At 40.5% G+C, this 20797-nt stretch overlaps 1 protein-coding gene across 1 annotated transcript; it reads left to right on the top strand.

The window, feature by feature from the left end:
* Nucleotides 1-335: 335 nt before the first annotated feature.
* Nucleotides 336-18363, top strand: LOC306769792 (zinc finger protein 385D-like). Its single transcript, XM_079258510.1, has 8 exons — nucleotides 336-472; nucleotides 3186-3301; nucleotides 10293-10400; nucleotides 11232-11400; nucleotides 13403-13651; nucleotides 13733-13914; nucleotides 16326-16427; nucleotides 16765-18363. Exons 1-8 carry the CDS (start codon nucleotides 463-465, stop codon nucleotides 17005-17007), a joined length of 1179 nt encoding a protein of 392 aa, XP_079114636.1. The 5' UTR covers nucleotides 336-462; the 3' UTR covers nucleotides 17008-18363.
* The last annotated feature ends 2434 nt before the right edge of the window (nucleotides 18364-20797 follow it).

Genomic DNA, 20797 nt, shown 5'->3' with positions numbered 1-20797 from the left:
TAAGAACACATCTCCCTCCCAAACACAGCAGCCTGGCAGTGCAGCCTCAAAACTCTGAGATGCGGAGTGTTATTTTAAAATAGCATGCTCTGATAAAAATGAATCACAATCATCTTTAATTAGTTCCTAAAAGCCAAAAGTGCGTCTTTTGGGTGTGTGTGCTGGCACAGAGGGCTCAGCTATCCCAGGGTGGTACTACTAATGATGGCCATTTCCGTCTATTAACCGAATTCAAACCAGGTTTGTATTAGATGGATTCAGGCACAGCATGAATCGTGAGGAGATGAGAAAGAGGAGGAGGAGCAGTTAGTAGAAGGAGGAGGAAATCCAGATGGGAAGGAGCAGCCCACGGCTCCGCTGCAGAGAAGGAGAAACCGGAGGAGAAGAAGCGGGGAACATCATCTCTGAGATGAGAAGCACTTTTATTAAACGCTCAGCAATCGGATTTCCCTGACTGCCGCCATGTATTTTGGTACGTAAACGCATCTTTTTTTTTTTTTTTGTCTCAGAAGACTGTTTTGTTTTTGTTTGTTTTTTTTTGGCTGATAACGCAGCAGAGTCACTTGTTGCCATGAACAGTGTGTTGGATGTGAGCTTTGTGGAGTCAGTCACCTGTACAATGGAGCACACATGCACCTTGTTTCAGCCGAGATTTGCGACAGAATATGTTGTTATTCATAAGGCGCATGGAAAATATAAAATAATGTAGGGATGCGTGGCTGCAGAAAAACAAACATATGTAGAAATATGATGACAGATAAAAAACGGAAGAAGTAAATTCTTACCCATCCAACACCTTACTTAGAATATTTCTTCCTGTACATATAAATAAAAACATGAGCACAAGTTGGTCGGATCTATAGATGCAAATCAAGCCACAACTAGGCTGACTCGTCTCTCTGTGTGTACTCTTAAATCTGTCATGTTTGACAATCTCATAAGTTTCTCATAAGTTCTTTTTCACAAGAGGAATAACTTGGATCGAGCACGCGCAAAGTTACTCTCTTGCACGTAGCAACACATTGACATGACTTGAGCCAGAAGTAATCAGACTAATGGCGGAGCGGATGGATGGCAGCCTTGTTTGATTTTGATTATGATGATTAAAATAGTGCCCGGGTCGTGATTCGAGCTGTAATCAAGCTCACCATACAAGAGGCTGCTCAGAATCAGCTTCCATAAACTAGACTCTTATAAAGGTCTCACTGGACTGGACTGCCTTAATATGTGTGTGGGTGTGTTAACTGATTAAATGACTGCTTGAAACGCTTCAATTTTGAGTTATTGTGTTTGATGATGTGGTTGATTATTTACTTGTGTGTTTCCTGTTTTCCCCACACATTTATGTGTACATATATATATATTTATATATATATATATATATAAAATAAAAAAAATAAATAAATAAAAACAATGGATCTAATAAAATCTGAAAATAAGACAATAAAGTGTGGCCTACTGAATATTAGATCCCTCCCAAATAAGTCTTTATTAGTCAATGACTTGATAGGTGATCACCACATTGATTTATTCTGTCTTACGGAAATCTGGTTACAGCAAGAGGATTATGTTAGTATTAATGAAGCTACGCCAGCTAACTATTTAAACTTTCACATTCCTAGAACTACAGGCAGAGGAGGAGGTGTTGCAGCTATTTTTAAGTCAGAATTTTTAATTAATCCTAAACACAAAACTAACTATAAATCCTTTGAATTCCTGACATTAAATTTATCTAATCCAAAATGGAATTCAGAGAAACCGCTCCTTTTAGCATTAGTGTATCGCCCACCTGGACCTTACTCCGAGTTTCTGACCGAATTCTCTGATCTCTTGTCTGAGTTAGTGCTGACTACTGATAAGGTCATTGTACTAGGTGATTTTAATATTCATGTTGACGTTGAAAATGATTGTTTAAACATTTCCTTTAGCTCTATTCTAAACTCAATTGGGTTTTCACAAAATGTCAATGGAGCCACTCACTCTCATGGTCACACTCTTGATCTTGTTCTAACATATGGTATTGAGACTGATAAGCTCAAAGTATTTCCTCAAAACCCTGTCTTGTCCGATCACTTCTTGTTAACCTTTGAATTCACTTTATTTGATTACTCACTGACCAAAAATAAATTCTACTATAGTAGATGTTTATCAGACAATAATATTACAAAATTTAAACAATCAATTGAATCAATTTTTTCACATCTACCATGTGTTAGCATGACCGAGAGTCCCCCTTTAAGCCTTACTCCTGCTCAGATTGATCAACATGCTGATACTATAACAGCTTCAATGCATACAACCTTGGATAATGTTGCTCCCCTAAAGAAGAAGAAATTAGGTAAGATTATGAAGGCTCCCTGGTTTAATTCCCAGCTTCGAGCTCTAAAACAGGCATCAAGGCGTTTGGAAAACAGATGGCGTTCATCAGGACTAGAGGAGTCTCACTTAACCTGGAAAGAAAGTTTAATCGTATACAAAAAAGCCTTACGTACAGCAAGAACAGCTTATTATTCATCATTGATAGAGGAAAACAAAAACAACCCTCGGTTTCTTTTCAGCACTGTAGCTAGGCTTACTTGGAGCTGGAGCGCTGTGGAGCCATGTATTCCTTTCTCACTTAGCTGTGATGATTTCATGTATTTTTTCAGGATATATATATATATATATATATATATATATATATATATATATATATATATATATATATATATATATACATATATATAACTAGTCCTAGTCCAATCAGAGCAGCACTATCAGTGGAAGGAGGAAAATACATGATCTGTTTGATAAGCCTTTAATAAACCACCATATTTTCCACATATAATGGTATGGCGAGTGGCTGGAAGCGGCACTATGTCAAATACTCTGAAACTGTTGTAATATGACCATTACATCCATTTTGGTGGTTGCTTTAGTTGCATGTAAACACACCATGTACAATGCGCATGCATACTGAAGTGTAATGACAGTACTTGGTTGTATTTGGGAGGACGGTGTTATGACGAGTGGCTACTTTATACCAGCAAATGAACAAAAGTATTATCACAACAAAACTTGTAAAAGTTTGAGAATTATACTGTGTTTTCGCTGCTCTGTCAGCTCCCGTCGTTATCATCATGCTCATCATATGCTCCATATGTTTATCTACCTGCTTGTTTTCTCCCTGCTGGGTTGTTTCTCAGGTAACGTTTGCCACAGCACTCTTCCGCCACTGGCTCGTCCCATGCTGGGCAGGACCCAGCCCTCCCCCGACCCAAAAGCCCTCCTCCCCTTCCAGCTGCTGCCTGGCTTCTCCGACGTGAGTACTGGCAACCATAATCTCAGCCTTTTTATTTGCTTCCTTGTATCGCAGCAGTTTTTGCTGCAAGTTGAGTTAATTTTACTGTGTGGAAGTTAAATGTTCAATACCCAGCTGGCTATATGAGTGCACTGCCTACACCTTTCCAAATATATCACCTGTGATGCAGAGAGCGGTGACATTTCCACACAACCTTGGGGGGTGTGGAGGAGGGGGGGGAGTCGGTGCTGATTCTTTGGTATTCCTCATGCAGAGCTTTTCTTAGAGCTGTCTGTCTCTGTGTTTGTGGAGGGTGAAGGTGGAGGGAGCTAATGCTGGCCAAGAAAGCCCTAAGGACAGCCAACGTGTCAGGCAGGTCTCGGGGCTAATGTGTGGTTTGCAGGGAATCTCATCTTATCTCTTAATATAAACCTGGTAGCAGAATGCAGGAAATCAGTCTTTTGGCCTGAATCAGTTTTGAAAAAAACACAGAATAAGTCAGAAAATGATGTTTCAATACCGATGCATTTGCCAAGACTGCAGTGTATCTATTTTGTATGTGTGTGTGGGATGAACATATCTTAAAAGCCTTCTGCTGAGCTTAGAAACGAGTAACATGTAGGTCTCAGCCCCTTCGCCTCCATTCACCCCACTCTCCTCTTGTTTCCAGACTTGTCATCCATCCTTTCACCTTTTCACTGTTGCACTTGCTCCAACTGTCTTTTCACATCACATTTTGCTTCATATATCTATTTCTATATCTATATCTATATCTATATCTATATCTATATCTATATCTATATACTTTGTCACGTTTTTATATTGCTTTTCTAGCTCCTCTCTCCATCATTTTCTTAACTGACCTTTTCTTCAATCAAGCTTTCTCTCTTTTTCTCCTCATTTGTTAGAATTAAGCAAATTCCAAATATTATTTTTCAAATTGCTGGCATGTTTCACCTTTCCAAAGCTTTCAACCTTAACACAGCCTGAAATCTATCTTTAAAAATCTCTCCCTCCAGAACCATATCCCTTCAAGCTCGTTTTATTTCACCCACCTCGAACATTTCTCTGAGTTCGCACTCACACCATCAGACTGAAAGTCACTAAATCGTATTGGGGATATTGCATTTTAATTGCAAAGTTTTACTGATAGACTTCTGGTCATTCATAAGTAATATCTCAGTTGATTATCTAATGTAATAATTTATTTTAGTACGCACTCAGATCTCATGTACTGTCGCATATGATGAGAGGAGGTTGGATTTGTCATATTTTACATCAGAAAAAAAACAACAAATTTGATAATTCATGGATTGTTTCAGCTGTATAAGATACAAATTAGATCACTGCCACATGTTCGAATTAAGGCGTAGAGTTTATTTTGCTTGGAGAGACTCAGGAATAAAATTAACATAATGCAAAAAAAATAACGTTTTCTCAAATTTATTATTTCAGAAATGGTTTTGCCACCTCTGTATTGAACATGTAGGTGTGTAGCAGCTTAACTCCTAGAAAGTGTGTATCGTTCTTGCGCGTGTTTATGGGCCGGCATTTTCTCTTCAGTAGATATGGTGTACATCTGCCTCCAGAAAGTGCTGCACAGGAGTTTGTTTGGTGCCCACATGTGTGATGTCATGCTTACGAGCTTACATGATTGTGTGCGGATGTTTGTCGTGATCCAGATCTTCAGACTTCACCAGGTAGTTTGGCCCATAGTTTGACAGTATTTTCGTTTTAACTGGAAACAGGAAAGTCGTGTTGTTTCCAAGAAATGACTATTTCAAGAAAGCTGCAGCTCATTCATCACGAAGTCGCTCCTTTTTGCTGCTTGACGTCATGCCTTCGTGCATAAAGTAAATCAAGGAGTATCCATCATTGTAAATTTTCACAAGTGCTTTATTGTGGTCCAGGTAAAAGTCTGCTTTCCTTCACTTTGCCTTATGTCTCAGCTATAACTGATTCCCTGGAACTGAGCATGTCTGACATACCGCCACCCTGAGAAAGTTTCCAGAAATGATGTGCTGATAATGATTATAATTGATGCTGTGTAAATGGTTTGATGTCTCAATTCAGAAAAGCTTCAGCAGGTGAAGCGGTATCTGTGTGTGTAGAGGAAAAATGAGGAAAAAAGTAAAAAGAGCAGGCTGACTTTGCTACAGGTGCTATTTGATTATAAAATACAGAGTGGGAGTTGAAGGAAAGAGAGCGAGTCCATAGGGAAGCAAGAAGGTGACTTTGATCAGATGGAGACAGAGAGGCGGAGAGTTCAGAGGTAAGCAGATGGAGGGGTGGAGTGATGAACGTGTGATGGGAGGTCAAACGGCAACGCAGAAGCCCCGCGGCTGAGGGAGGAGGGAGCGAGGGAGGCAGCCTGTAGCTGATTTTAAGATGTTCAATCTTCAATCCAGACAAGCGTAAAACTGCACTCACATCCTCATAAATGTTTTAACACAAAGTTGTAGATTTAATCTTTCACTTTATATCTCAGACACACACACACACATACACACAAATGCACATACAAAACCGTTTGTGTCGTTATTGGGGTTTGTTTGAGTTTCATGCACACAAACAGCTGCAGGGAAACAGAAAGATAAGAGACCAGCGAGGAAAAAAGATGCATTCCAGCGCAGCTGTCTAGAGTGATCAAAGGAAGTGCAAAAGATCACACGTACACAAATTCTGTTTTTGACATCTGAAGAGTAATTCAGCTTTGGCACTCAGGAACAAAATGCAAAGCCTCCTGTGAAGTGTTATAAGTCTTACATAATTTTCTGGGTGACCAATAATCACTTGCATTTTTTGTGCGTGCCAGTTTCCCCTGCGTTGGCTGCATATATGGTAAAAAGTAAAAGGTTTGTTTTGCTCTACTTACACGGTTAGCTTTTATTACACTCTGTACACATGTTCGTTGTAACTCCCAGGCATGATGAAAGGTGTGCAGCAATGTGTGAATATATAATCTGCACACACACATGTAATGGTGAGTTCTGTGTTCAGTGGCGTAATGAAAGATTGACATCTTCCTCAATAATTTGTGAATTTTTTATGTCAGAAGGAAACATCACTACAGAGCACATCATTTAAAACAATTCAATTCTCCCACTTTCTTCAAATGGTAATGATTCCCAACTGTTTAACTGGGAAAACATTCACACTGTCAGTCTCACTGAGTTTTCCTGGAACAGGCCTGGGCGAGCCACCCCTGCAGATTTTAAAGGTGACTGTAAAAAGTTTGTTGTTTGTTTAAAATGGATAACAGAGGCTGTGGTCAACATGGCTTCATGGTGGTCCAAGTGGTCTCCAGTAAGGACATGTAGAAAAAAGGATCAGAACATCTTTAAAGGTTTTCTAAATTACATCTGCTCGTCAGGGCCACATTTCCGCTGCCTCACTGATGAGAACTGAGTACCTGTGACTACTATATTGAGAAACTTCAATTTTGGTGTGAGACATTTTAAACAATAAGGACCAATCCTATGGCAACACTCGTGTCTGCTCACGCCAAGCAGCAACCTCCAGCGGTTAAAAGTGAAGCCTATGGGGAAGTGCATAAAACTGCAGTTCCCCCTTCATCCACTAGGGGCTGGCTGCAAAACAGAGCGAATCCCCATAGACTCCCATGTTAAAAAGGCCAACTTCACAGCAGAAATAAACATGTTTACAGCCTGGTGCAAATATCCATTTTAGATTTAACAAGTCAGATTTACCTTCATTACAACTGTGTTTAAAAGTAATTTAATCTCGAAATTCTGCATATTTAGGGGCATGTTTGATTGACAGATACCCGATCTCCTGCTTCACGTAAGGAGAACGTAGAACAACTGCAGCTTGTAGCTGCTTAACAATATGACTTAGCTTTAGCCCGTTAGCTGGTTAGCTCGTGTTAGCTCCGGGTTAGCCAGTAAGCAGATTGAAGTTCGCTCAATGTCAATCATCTACCATGATGCTCACAGCCCCCCTCTCAGCTCTACCTCTTTGCCCATATTTGTGTTTTCCGGGAGAGACAACACATATGATGCTGCAAAGATGGTGATGGTCTATGGCTCACGCCGAAGCTCTGACTGCTTCTGAAACAGCTGCACAACAAAGGGGTGCAGATGCCCATCTCCTTAAATAGCAAATATTTTACTAATACATTCTAAAAAGAGCGATATTAGACTGCAGAAAAACTGTCTGCAGATCGCACAGCCTGCACATTTACATGACACCAGATGAAAATAGATTACTGTCTGAGTCTGACCGAAACTGGACCCAAATCATTTGAAACTGAAGCCTTCAAAAACAGAATAACACACACAGATAATACAATGCTGCAATACACTCAACTCGATTTGATTGGGTCATGTGTACAGTACACAGGCTTTAAAGTTTCCACTTATTGTATCTTTTTTTAAAAATGGTGACACTTTAGTATCACCGGTACAGCCGCAACATAAATGTATTATACAATAAAACAGCTGATAGTCTCTGTCTCATTTGTCAGATAACTAAATATGTTCAAAATCATCACTTGGAAAAAATCTTGTTGACACTCTGTGTTAGTTTGCAGTCATGTAGGGATCCCCAATCCTGGTCCTCGAGAATCGGTGTCCTGCAAGTTTTCCAAGTGTCACTGCTGCACCACAACTGATTCAAATCAATGTGTATTTTGCAGACATGTGCAGAGCTTGTCTGAGTCTGAGTCAGGAGTGTTCCAGCAGGAACATTTGGAAAACCTACTGGACACTGGTCTGCAAGGACCAGGATTGGGAATCCCACATGTAAGGCACTGTGGCCTTCCACAGATAAAATCATGACCTTATAACTGTAGTTTCATATGGCAAATAACTGTGGAAGTATCTTGAAGGCAGCATCTATGCAGTGAAACCTGCAATCTGGAATCTGAAAAAGTCACAATCATGAAAATGCTTTTAACGTTTTCCCTCACATAGTCCACAGTGTAATGGTGTGTGACATACTCAGTTACCTTCCTGTACATGTTCACTGGGAAAAGGACAGTAATCCAATCAGGATGAAGGATAACTTCCTGTAAGTTTAACACCAGTGTGTTTGCAACCACAGTCAGTAAAATGTCCTGTTCGGTTGTGTTAGCTTGCAGTGTCCCCTGAGAGGAAATAGTTGTTTCTGCGAGTAATCAACTTCTTTGCGTCTGTGTGTGTGTGTGTGTGTGTGTGTGTGTGTGTGTGTGTGTGTGTGTGTGTGTGTGTGTGTGTGTGTGTATCCTGTGAGTAACACAATGAAGGTAAGCATGTTACAAACAGCAATAAGATGAAAGGTATTTAAAAAATCCAAAATCGACATACTTATTTTGGTAAAAAAAAAAAAAAGATAGTTGACTGCAGGGCCTGTTTAAGTTGTGTCTGTTCATACAAAAGGAATGGCAGCAAAAGATTCATGTATCAGTTTGTGGAAGGCCTTTATGGTATGAAGGAAGAACATAGTGGTCCTCACAGAATGGTTGACTTCCTCTACGTTTCATCTGCTGCATGACCAGAAGTGTGATGCTGTATTTTCCTTTGCAGAAACAGCTACTGTGTGGAATCTGTTTTTGGCAAGTTAGGCATGATTGTTAATATCACAGGTAGTACACACTTAATACAGTACAATATCATCTGGTAATGGTGTTGGTTCCAGTAAATTAAGCCATTTGATCTGAGATACTGGTGTTCTGGTGCCATAAACAGTGCTTCTAAACGTCTCACACTGCACCATTAAATAGAAAATGAACAGTTTTGGTTTCGTAGAAAAGAAAACTAAACATTTAGCTATGATTTAAAGGGGTGCTATTTTGGTATTTCGAGTTTTCTGAGCTTTCTACAGTGTTACAGTGTTGAATCCTCATCAGACATGTGAACAGCACTGTTTTTTATCACCTAAACGCATGTTTGAGCTTGTGTGTGAGTTCCAGCACTCTCCATTCGGTTTCCATGGCGACGAAAAACGCGTCGTTTTAGAGAGTTTTTTCTACTTCGAAATCCTTGTGACGTCCCGGGGGATAAGGTTCGGTGACTGGTTATCTTTTACTGGTTAACAAGGGCATGTACAAATACATCAGGCGGGTGGAAAACGTGGGATAAAGTTATTTCCAACGATGGCTGGTGAGTTTACCAAAGAGAGACATCCTGCTGCATTCGTTGCTGTGGGTTGCTGTTTTCCACTGCGTTTTCAGGGTCTGATTCAGGTTCCAACATGTAGGGCTGTATGCTATGTGTTGACATTGTATTTTGTTTTTTTTATTGAGTTCATATTAGCCTAATCCTTCTGTTTATGAGATGTTACAATGATGGCGAAAGCTGGTGCGGTGCGCGCTCCGATGTAGTCCAGTGGCAGGAGGCGGGGCTTAATGCGGAAGAGTCTCAATCCACTCGTTTTGCCCTCAGGCTGATCTGACAGCTTACGGAGAGGGTTGGTCTGAAGTAAATAAAGCGATTTGTGACAATAACTTGATCAATCCCAGCCCTTCTGGTCTCAGAAATAAAAACAAATTAGCCTGAAATGCACATAATGGTTCCACTTTAATGAAAATACTGCCTTCGGAACACATCAGGCAGATCAGTAAATAAAGTGGTGCCTTACTGCAGCATTTCTGCTATGAAAACAAACCAGATTAAAATGGCCTTCTACGAATCCAAAACTGTCTGTCTGTTCTATAAAACGCATCTTTTGGCCTCCATTTCTCTGGCTTAGAGCTGTCTGATCTACTGTGAATGGTGTAAAAACCTGTGTAAGTGTTACATGCAATTGCTGTTGTGTTCGTATGTGACTGGGAACACAACTACCTCTCCTTTCAGCTCCCGACTATATTTCCCCATCTCCAACTTAAAATATTGTCTGTCATAAAAGGGGAAGCACTATGCGGACAGCGTGTAATATTAATTTCAAGGTTCATTTTAATGTCATCCTTTACATTTTTTTGCACATTGAGAGATCATTTGAATTCCCCAACTCAGGTTTTTCTTATTAAATCTGGCGCAGCTCATGACATCAATGTTACACTTCTTTGCTGCAGATGGATCACATCCACAAAGCTCTGATTAGCCCTGGCTTCGGGCTAACCTCCGCCCTGAAGAGGAAGGCCAGTTCCTGTGGCGTATGTCGCCTGAGATTCAACTCTGAGGTGGGTGGTGTCGCATGGGAAACAAACACTTTAAATTGTTTTACTCTTATGGTTCTACGCCCTCCCATGGCTGACGGCTGAACGGCTAAGCAGGCTTTATGTTTGACTAGTTTTCAGTGGGTTGGCCTGTCTGGTGTTATAACTAGCTGAGAAGAGAATCCCTTTATCAAGATACTTTAGTGTCGTCAAGCATGGTGTCAAAGAAAATACACAAGTAGAACGAAAATGTTGTTTCTCACCATCCTCAGGCAGTACAAGATTCATAGGTACAGAGTAAATAAATAAATATAAATATATATATATATATATATATATATATATATATATATATGTGTGTGTGTGTGTGTGTACATATATACATACCATACATACTACACATATACATTTACACACACAAATATAGATGTGGAATATAAAAAAAAAAAAAAAAAAAAAGAATTACAAGGAAACTAAAGACTTAAAATACCTAAAAACTTTTATTTGCATTGAACAAAGCACATCTTTGACCTTTACAGAAAGTTTGAATATTCTTTGTAAACATTCATGAAAGTCTTGTTATTTCCGGAACTGTAATACATTTTCTCTTCTATTTCTAATATGAGGTAAAGTCTGAAGAGCTGATGCGCCAAACGCATTGCTGTTACACCGTTTAGCCATGAATGTTTCAATTCAGGCTGGTGAAAGGACACATTTACAGCCTCTGAAAGTGCTGGAGCTACATGTTTATTCTATTTCAAGTTTCATATTGTGATGGGATATTTTCTTTTAAAACGTCAGGTTTTTGTATTTGTGTGCAGCTGCTTCTCAATTATTTTGTTTGCTGTCGCGCAGGCACAAGCCTCTTCCCATTATATTGGCACAAGGCATGCGAAAAGACTGAAAGCTCTGGACGCCCCAGATTCAAAGATCAGGACCCCCGAACCAGTCGCTAAGGAAACCACATCGCAAATCCTCTCGTCAGTCTGTTTGCAGCCCTCCAGCTCTGACATAACATCAGAAGGTGTGTGTCTCTGCAGGCATGCATGCTAGCCCTGCCTTGGCATGTGTGTGTGTGCAGACTTCAAATGCATGACAGTGTTAGATATATGAACGTACAACTCAACCGTTTTTTTTTTTCCTAGTGACGACTTTAACTCTTTGATGTGATAACCCTCCTGCTGCTTTGGGTTGCACAGTGAGGAGATTAAAGGTTGAGCATTATACTCTGCTCCTTCTTCGTGTCTACATTTTCTGACCTCATTCAGTGGCCTCCTGAGATCAAAAGCACATTGAAAATACTTTGAATGCGATCTGTGGGCAGCTGTACAGTGTGTGTGTGTGTGTGTGTGTGTGTGTGTGTGTGTGTGTGTGTTCTGAGCTTTTGCAGTGTATGTGTGTCTGGAGGCATGACAGCATCAGTGTGGAGGTGTATCTACAGTATTTGTGCTTATGCTCATGTGCTACATCTGCATCTGTGTGGGGGTTAGGAAGCAAAAAATAAATCCTTTTGCAGCGGCGGAACAGAAAATATTGACACCAGCAAGATGACGGTTTGCTCCCGTATTGAACGTCTGATCATTTTTAGGTTGGAGTTTGTCTCAGGGAAGTGGATGAGAGGTCTCTGAAGATCACTTCACAGAGAGAGTGGGGACTCGGTGGTGACAAATAGACACCCACTCAGCTTGGAAGAGTTAATCATTGTTATTAGCAAAGAGTGAATCCTGAAAGCAGCAGGAGGTCCTGCAGGAGCAAGTTAGTCTGAAAAGATAACAGTGCCAAATCATATCTGTACAAGACAGCGATTCAATGCTTGCAAGCAGATCCACGGGGAAATCATTGATTATTAGTGTTAAAGGGGAAGTTGGCTGAGCTCCTAATCACCTGTAAACTGGTGAGTTTTTATTTTGTGAGATTTGAAAAGTGGGTTTTGTATGCTGAGAGAGGTGAGGGAATACGTGGGTGATGGACTCCGCCACAGCTGCACCGTGTCAGCTTCTCTCTTCATATTTTTTATTGACAGAATTTTTGGCAAAAGCCACTTTAGAGAGGCTTCCCAGTTAAGTGTGCTCCAGTTCACATCTTTAGCTGTTGCAGATGGCGTGCTCCTGTTGGCTTCATTGTGCAGTGACCTCTAGCTCGCTTTGGGGCTTGTTTGCAGCCAAATGAGAGTTAACATCTCCAGGTCAGTGATCATGGTTTGTAGCCAAATAAGAGTGCCCAGGGGTGGTTGGAGGAAAGCTGGTTCTTGAAGTGGAGGAGTTCAAGTTGAGGAGGTGAGAGGAAATGGAGCGGGAGAATTGTAGGCGGCTTGGTGTTTGGTGTAGTGATGTGGATGCTACGCTAGTCTGTGAAGAGACATCTGAACCCAAAAGGGATCAATTTCATTGTCTCGCGCTCATTTTTGTGCAATTACTGTAGGGAATGATCAAGAGGACAAAACCTGGATATGTGGCCAACATTTTCAGTGTAGGGTGTAAAACCTGGACCATCAAAACTGCAGTGATATGAATTTTAGATGTTTACCTGCTTCACTACATTTGACTAAGATTGGTCATTTACAGGCTTGTGCAGAACTTCTGATATGATCTTACAATCTGAGTCAGGTATGCTGAAGCAGGAAAAGATATAAAACCCTCTGTCCTTGGCCCTCGAAGATCAGAGTTTGACGTCTCGGGTCCTTAGTAGGAGATGGCCATGACTCACAGAGTGTCACCGTTAGTGGTTTGATTGCTGGGATCCTTAGGCTGAAGTGTCCTCAGGAAAAATGTGTTGCTCAGTATGGATCGCTTGTAAACTGACTAAAAAAAATGTCCTAAATGATTCAATCTAAATATCTAAGTAAAGAATGTCATAACGTTTAAGCTGAGAAGCTCCTCAGAGAAGAACTGCTGGTGGTTTGGGCATTCGATGAGGATCTGTCCGACTGACTGGAGACCTCTGGCAGACAGAGGGCATGCTGGAGATTGTGTCTTCTTCGGTTATCATATTATGTCTTACTACTTTCTTTTTTGCCTTCGCTTTAGAGTCATCAGCCCCAAACCTTACATCAGAGACAGCAGCATCGAGCAGAGGCGCCTCTGAATCTTTTAAAGAGACTTCTGACTTTTCCCTGCCAGCCAGTCCAAGGACAACAGAGAGAGATGCACAGAAAGATGCAGAAGTAGATGTTCCTGAGGAGGAGACAGAAGAAGAGAAAGCCGTACGTCTCCTTTACTGCTCCCTCTGCAAGGTGGCTGTCAACTCCGCTTCGCAGCTCCAGGCCCACAACAGCGGTGAGAGGCAGTCTGTGCGTTGTCAATTATACCCTGTGTTCATGCTGTTCTCAGCTGTGATGGGACTTTATCTTTGCTCAGGTACGAAGCACAAAACCATGCTCGAGGCCAGGAATGGTGACGGAGCCATAAAGTCCTTTCCGAGGATGGGAGTCAAAGCCAAGATGGCCTGTCCGTCTGAATCGTCCACTGGACTCCAGAATAAAACCTTCCATTGTGAGATCTGCGATGTGCATGTCAACTCAGAGACTCAGCTGAAACAGGTTTGTTTGACTTATGTGTCATGATAAAAATCCAAGGATAGTCTTCACACTGAAGCTGCAGCACACTGATTTAGAGTGGTTGTTCATTTGTTAATCAGTTTTTCATGTTGTGTTTCGCAGAACGATATAAAACCCTACAAAAACTTACACTGGAAGATACATGATGAAAACATGGACGTAGCACCTCTAAGTCCCTTGGCTGCAGAGGAAGGCAGGCCTTGGCCTTAGAGGATCAAGTTTGTTTTGATCTGATGATTCTGATCTGAGAGGAATCTGAGAAGTTTGATCAAGTCAACAACATTAAGTCTTTGTTCACTAAAACAGTTCCTGGGCAGTTTTTTATTGGTGGCAGAGGAAGGTTGTCCTCCTATCCAAAGATTTTGTTGTCATGTCTAAGTCCCAAACCTAATTCTTCCCCTGGCATCATACGCTTCTGTTTTACAGGGATATGATTCATCTTTAACTTCACAAATCAAAGAAAACTGTTCATCTACACATCCAAACTCAATGTTGAAGAGCTAGATCAGGGGTCAGCTGGTCCTCGAGGGCCGCAGTCCTGCAGAGTTTCTCTGCTCCAACACACCTGACATACATCAGACTTCATGAGCAGACTTGTGCAAAGTGTTGAAAGATTTACCGCTGGACCTAAGTAGCATCCACAAACCACAAGCCGGTGTTTCATGGCAGATTTGTGATTCTGATGAGATGATCAGAGTTATGCATTTAATCTATTAATGGTTTTAATGTTGTGGCTGAGTGTACACGAGTCTTTATCTTAATAACCAGGGATTCATTAGAAAATTTGCTTTTTATCCAAAAGTTTGTGAATAACCTTAACTTAAACTTAAACTGACTAAAGCTGCTGTCTGAAAAGATGTGTTACTGAGCTTAAACTCAACAAATATGTTAGTTTCTTGTTGTATTTACATCAAGCTGTTTTAAAGTACATTTAAATAAAGTTTCTAAAAATAGCTTGACAGTAACTCCAAAAATTAGAAGGAAAAATAATGTTAAATATTGCTAGAAGACTGAATAATAGTAAAAGGACAGTCAGTGTGGTGTTCTGTTTCAAGCAGAAACATATAGAAATCTAATAAATTATTTACCAGAACTCATCCAGGAGCATATATACTGTAGCTGTCACATAAGTTAGTTTCACTCGCCACTATCCTCCCTGTTGCCAGGCTTTAAAACTGTATAATTTATTCACAACTTGTTTTACTGTGCTTTCAGTCTGACTGGTGGTCTTTTACTGGCAGCAGTTTGTGCTCTTCTTCTTCAGCTCTGACTGGAAAATTGGCACTATTTACTGCTTACCACAATGATCCAAGCCTTAATAATCCCATTTACAACGAGGAATGGAAAAGCACATAAATTCACATTTTATTTTGTCGATTTAAAAAAAAAAAAAAAAAAATCTGTTTAAATTTATGATATGTTTTGATGGAAACTGTGCTGTAATTATGTTATGTTAATTTAAACTGTGAAAACGTGGCTTAATGATCTCCCTGAACAAAAAAAGGTTTATTCTTTACTGGGATGGAGTACGATTCAAGACAAAGTTAATTTTACGTTTCATTGGTTATTATTTGGTTGAAGAGACATGTTGCACTTTTGGAAGCTGAAGAGTAAAAAAAAGTAAATCCCTTGGTTTATATCACTTAAATTCATGTCAGACGTTGTGTCCTCCTCTTAGTGCAGCACAGTAACACAATCATTAGGTTTTGTTCTTTATAAGCCATATAAAGCCATTAAAAGGTCAACCTTCACAAAGATACACTATTCACATCTCTCATGAATGCAAAACCTTCAACGTAGCCATAATCACTTTGTCCATCATGCATTGCAGATAGAAATGTGGGATCTTGCATATTTAATTAGAACTGACAGTGTGAACATCTCACACCTGTCATTGCAGGTGAGTTAAAATCACACATCCCTCGAGATAATGAGCACAAAGCTACCAAGCCTCTTCAATTTCATCTCTTTCAGTCAGCATTTGAATCGAATGCTGGACTCTGATCGTGATATGAATGCATACTGTTGATCTTCACACCTAACTGTTTAAAAGTTAACTTTGGCCAGGTGCTCATGCATATTTAACAGTCCACTGCTGATTGTGTGCCATGCTGGCCGTAGCCATCTGTTTGTGTTGGTCAATCAAATCAAAAAGATTTCCAAACCCCCCCCTCTCCATGAATATTTTGAAACTAAATGTCAGAGGCTATGGATCATAAATATTCTGCTTGAATTGTCACAATATCGACTGGCTCCTTTTCCGTTCTCTCGGCAACAACTCAAATTTCCAGGCAGGAGGCGCCTTGGTCCGCCTCATCTTTGTGCCGCTGCATGTGTCTGCTTGAGTTCATTTTCCTGTCTGTTTATCTGAGAGTTTCTCTCCTCCTCCCCAGCACATCAGCAGCAGGAGGCATAAGGATAGAGCAGCAGGTAAACCAGCCAAGCCGAAGTTCAGCCCCTACACTCCCACCCAGCGTCACCACAGTGTGCAGGCGGTGAGTGGTCTGCTGTTGCTTGGCTCACTGTTCTTTCACCCCTCATCACTGTGATTGTGTACATGAGCTGAATCTCTTCCAGGAAGGTCCACTCCCTGCTGCCAATGAGACAAATAGTCAGCAATATCGGCTGAACTATGCTTTCAATGTCTTACTCCTGCAATATTGTAAGGTTGGGGGGGGGGGGGGGGGGGGGCACAAAAGGGCTCATTATGTGAGGCGAGTCATGTGATTGCTTTGTGGTAAATGGGACGACTAGTCGCAACTTTTTACCTAAACGGTTAAAGTTCCCGATGAGAGAAGAAGTCTTAATTATTTTATTTTATTTTGTCTTCAGATAAGGCTGAGTCTACGGAAGAACCAAGACCTGAACAAACCTCTGGCCTCCTGTCTCATGCAGCGTCAACTTTCTGTCGCCGCCGCTGCTGCCATAGCATCGATGCCCCCCTTCCCTCTCCAGCCAGCTACAAACTCAAGCCCCGCCCTGTTTCACAGCCAGCCCCTCCCCCAGGCGCTCCTTCATCCAGCCCCCGGACCCATCTGTTCAACACACACATCGGTGCTGTTTTCCCCGTACTGACACCGTTGATGACTCAGTCAGTTCTGAACCACAGCGAGGCAGACACGAGACATGATCGAGATGTGAAATAAAACAGCTCTCTCTGTTCTCCACCATATCAACAGGCTGTCACCAAGCAGGTTTGAAGAGTGTTTGCTCGGACTAAAACTGTAAGACCGATTCCAGCGAAGAAATATAAAGCAGCACATGAGGATTTCTAGATGTGTGAGCGTGATTTTGTACAGCTGCGTGCACACATGTAGCTGTCATAGAAGTGCATCCGTCCCCATTTCTATTGTATAGAATGGTATTCTTCTGTCATGACTATAGCTGTGTGTTTGTTGCTGAGATGCACATACAGTGGTCTGCAAAATTTTGGCCACCCTGGTCAAAACTAATTTGACTGTGAATAGGAGATGACTTTGGGTTCAAGATAAAAGATATCTTTCATATATTCTTTGCTCATTTCTTTATAATATGGCTTTTTATTCATGCGTTTTCTATACCGTTTAGTCCAATCAAGGGTCGCCGGGGAAGCTGGAGCCTATCCCAGCAGTCATCCGGCGAGAGGCAGGGTGCACCCTGGGCACGTTGCCAGTCCATCACAGGATGATATAGTATTTCATTTCAGATTTTTTTTTTTTAGTGTTGATTCAAGATAAGAGAGGTGTTATCAGCACATGCACTTTAGCAAGTACCTTAGCTTTTTATTCTACCTAGTCTTTCAGATCTTGCTTGTTCTCCTATTCAGCTTCACCATCAGCATTCCTGTTAAAGGGGGGATAATTGTCTTTTTTTAATTTTAATAGAGGCTTCTGAAGTCGGTTTCTGACTGGGAAAGCAGGCTGGGAGCTTCAGGTTTGTAAGGGGAATAAGAGGGAAATTCAAATCCAAGAAAACAGCTAATCAGAATAACATCACAAATGTGATATACTGCAGAAAGGGGTGTCCACACAGTGTCATTTTTCCACCAAATATTTGTTTCTTTTTATTGCTTCATGTCACTATATATGAGCCGGCTGGTCAACATGTCCTACCACTGATCAGATGACTCCATCAGGACTTGTCAGACTTGTTTGGAAACTCATTTCTCTGCATTACATTTACATAGATTGAAAATTTTGTTTTTCTGCTTTTTTCCCCCACTTATTTGTACTTGATATTATAGAATGAGACCATCAGAACTGCCAGCCACCTTATCAGAATATTAGATGGCTGCTCAGAGATAGGTGATATCCATCGTGTGGCATTTCCTAGTCATCATTTCAGACAAAGTCACAGCACTAAAACGTGTTATGTTATGACACCATTTTTAAAAAGATACTACTTAATTAAAACATAGTAATAAAAAATTACTTCAGTTATTTTATTCTCTATCCACACTCAAATTTTGACCAAATGTGTCCAATTTTTTTGCATGCATCTGTACGTATAAGGTATGCCACTTGATGATTGTTTTCCAATAAACACTTGCTGTGGAAGTTCATAATGAATGCATAAGGCTCCTGTTTATCTTTCTTTGAGTGAAAACTTCCTCACAAAGATATTAATAAAAATAACTCTAGAACCAACCTGATGCTTTAAAATAAGCAATATACTGAATATAAAGGTACAAAATTATGTCAACACATAATGTGTTCATCTGTGTGCAGAGGAGAATTCGTCCCACGTTCTCATTTAAAAAGAGTATCTGCTGGAAGAATTATTTTTGTCTTTGTTCACGAAGATGTTGCCAGAAAAGTAGACATGTTAAGCTGCCGTCAGATGTCACCTCCTTCCAAACACATAAATCACTGGGTTCTGATTCCAATCTAAACCCAGTTCATCCTCCTTTGTTACTTCACAGCACTTAAAGTTCCTCTTTTCTTGGTCTGTGTTCAGGTAGTTCTCTAAACAAAGCAAAGGGAAAAAGACATCCATATCATACGCCATATATCCCTAAAGCTTCCTTGTTAGTGATAAATCCGTGCAGGAATGTTCTCCCTGATTTTGTTGTCTGTCTCTGATGCCACAAAGTAATGTCATCACTTTGGTGTACTTGAGTTTTGGAGGAAGGTGTAGCTGTAAGAGAGGTGTAGCAACAGTGACCTGATGTGAGTGGATGAGTGCTGGTGGGATTCCTCCACTTACATTATTTAAATGATGGTCTTTCTGTACCCCACAGGTCAGGTTCTGCTCAGTGTTTAAATGCTGTTGTCTAAACTCTGTATGACCCCTCACATTTTCTTCTTGTTTCGGTCTTTTAGCAGCCAGCTGACACCAAACTAGATTAATTACCCCAATATTTTTTACCTCTGTGTCCTACAGGCATTCCAAAGTAAATAACTCAGCAGCCCAGTTCACAGAATTAACATCCAATCACTCAGTGTCTCTACATTCTCCCAGACGTAACAGCGTTTGTTATCATTACTATTATTAATCGTCTGGGATGGTGATTTTGAACATCTGTGTGGGATGCTCAATTCTCCACAGAATGCAAGAATTCAGACTTCTTCTGGCTCCTATACTCCCTGGCTCACTCGACCGCCAGCCTTCACTCTTTTCTGCTTCACTTTGCGACATCTTTCTTTGGTTATCACAAAGCAGTCATGGCTGCTCTCTTCACCGTCTTTCAGTCTCTCATCCGACCATCAAATTCATGGCAGGCAGACGTACATGCACTCATAAACATGTGTTAGCGTTACAAAAGCCCAACTTGGCATCCAGGGGTTTTCTTTTTATATTTTATTCTCAACTACCTGGAGAGACTACAAAGGTATAGAGCGGAGCTGCCTGTGCTCCATGAATGCATGTTGCTTGCTGTTCACATAGAAAAGTAAAAGAAATGCAATAAGCTCTTGGCATGTGGATACGGCGTTTTTACTTTTGTACGTTGCACTTTAATCCAAATCATAAAACAAAAAGGTGGTCATGGGTAAATGCAACGAGACAGAAAACAATAGCACTGCAAGATGGAAGGACTGGATTTCATTAAACAAATGGAAAATGTAACTTGAAATACAACTGCAAAACGCTCCTTAAAGGCACGTTTTCAACTCTGCATCGCAGTAACTGCAATAATAAGTCATATAAAAAGAAATACAGAGAGAAGTCTCAAAGCTATAAATCAAACAATGTTAGCTAGAAGAGTAAAGGAATAACTTGGGGAATTATGTTCACTTTTTATCTCAGAGTGAGAGAACAGATCATATTCTCTTTATGGTAAATGTGAGAGCGGATCCAAGCGCTTTACTGTTTTCTTGCACAATGGCTGAAAACAGAGTGACATAGGCGCAGTCAAACTTTGTGTTTCGCAATTCACGGTGACATAAAGTTAAATATGACACTTTCTCAGCACTTTTGAAGTCCCCATTAAAAAGGTGCACCTGGTAAGTGTTTCCCTTGGGATGTATTGCTGCTTTAAAGTATATTTTGTTGCAGCTTAAAGTCTATCACTTTGGTTTTTTTTTGCATATTTTCACACACATTCTTTGCAAAACGTATCTATTTAGGTTTTACAGACTATTCATGCATTTTCCAAAGCTGTTAGGTTGTTTGACTGCAAACCATCTTTTAAATTTTCCCAAACTTTAGTTGCTGAATGACTTTAGTTGCAATTACAGTGACAGAAAGCTTTTCATCTGATGTTCCTAAATTTGTGCAGGTGTGCCACAGCATCTCTACTTAACGCTGCCAAATGCTCCTGAAGTCAAATGAGGCTTTGATGTAGCATTTTAACTGTACCAGAGCAGTTTTTTTTAGGAAAGATTATTTTTTTTAAATGTTTTGTTTTATTTGTTTTCTTTTTTTTAATCTTTTTTTTTTCTTTTTC

The sequence above is a fragment of the Telmatherina bonti genome, assembly GCF_933228915.1.
Source record: "Telmatherina bonti genome assembly, chromosome: 19".
Lineage (NCBI taxonomy): Eukaryota > Metazoa > Chordata > Actinopteri > Atheriniformes > Telmatherinidae > Telmatherina > Telmatherina bonti.
Note: the sequence above shows the minus strand (reverse complement) of the source record. Positions and strands in the feature narration are given on the sequence as shown.

Coding starts and splice junctions, on each gene's coding strand:
- LOC306769792 (XM_079258510.1), top strand. Junction 3,302..10,292: donor TGCTGCCTGGCTTCTCCGAC/GTGAGTACTGGC, acceptor TCTTTGCTGCAG/ATGGATCACATCCACAAAGC. Junction 13,915..16,325: donor CAGAGACTCAGCTGAAACAG/GTTTGTTTGACT, acceptor CCTCCTCCCCAG/CACATCAGCAGCAGGAGGCA.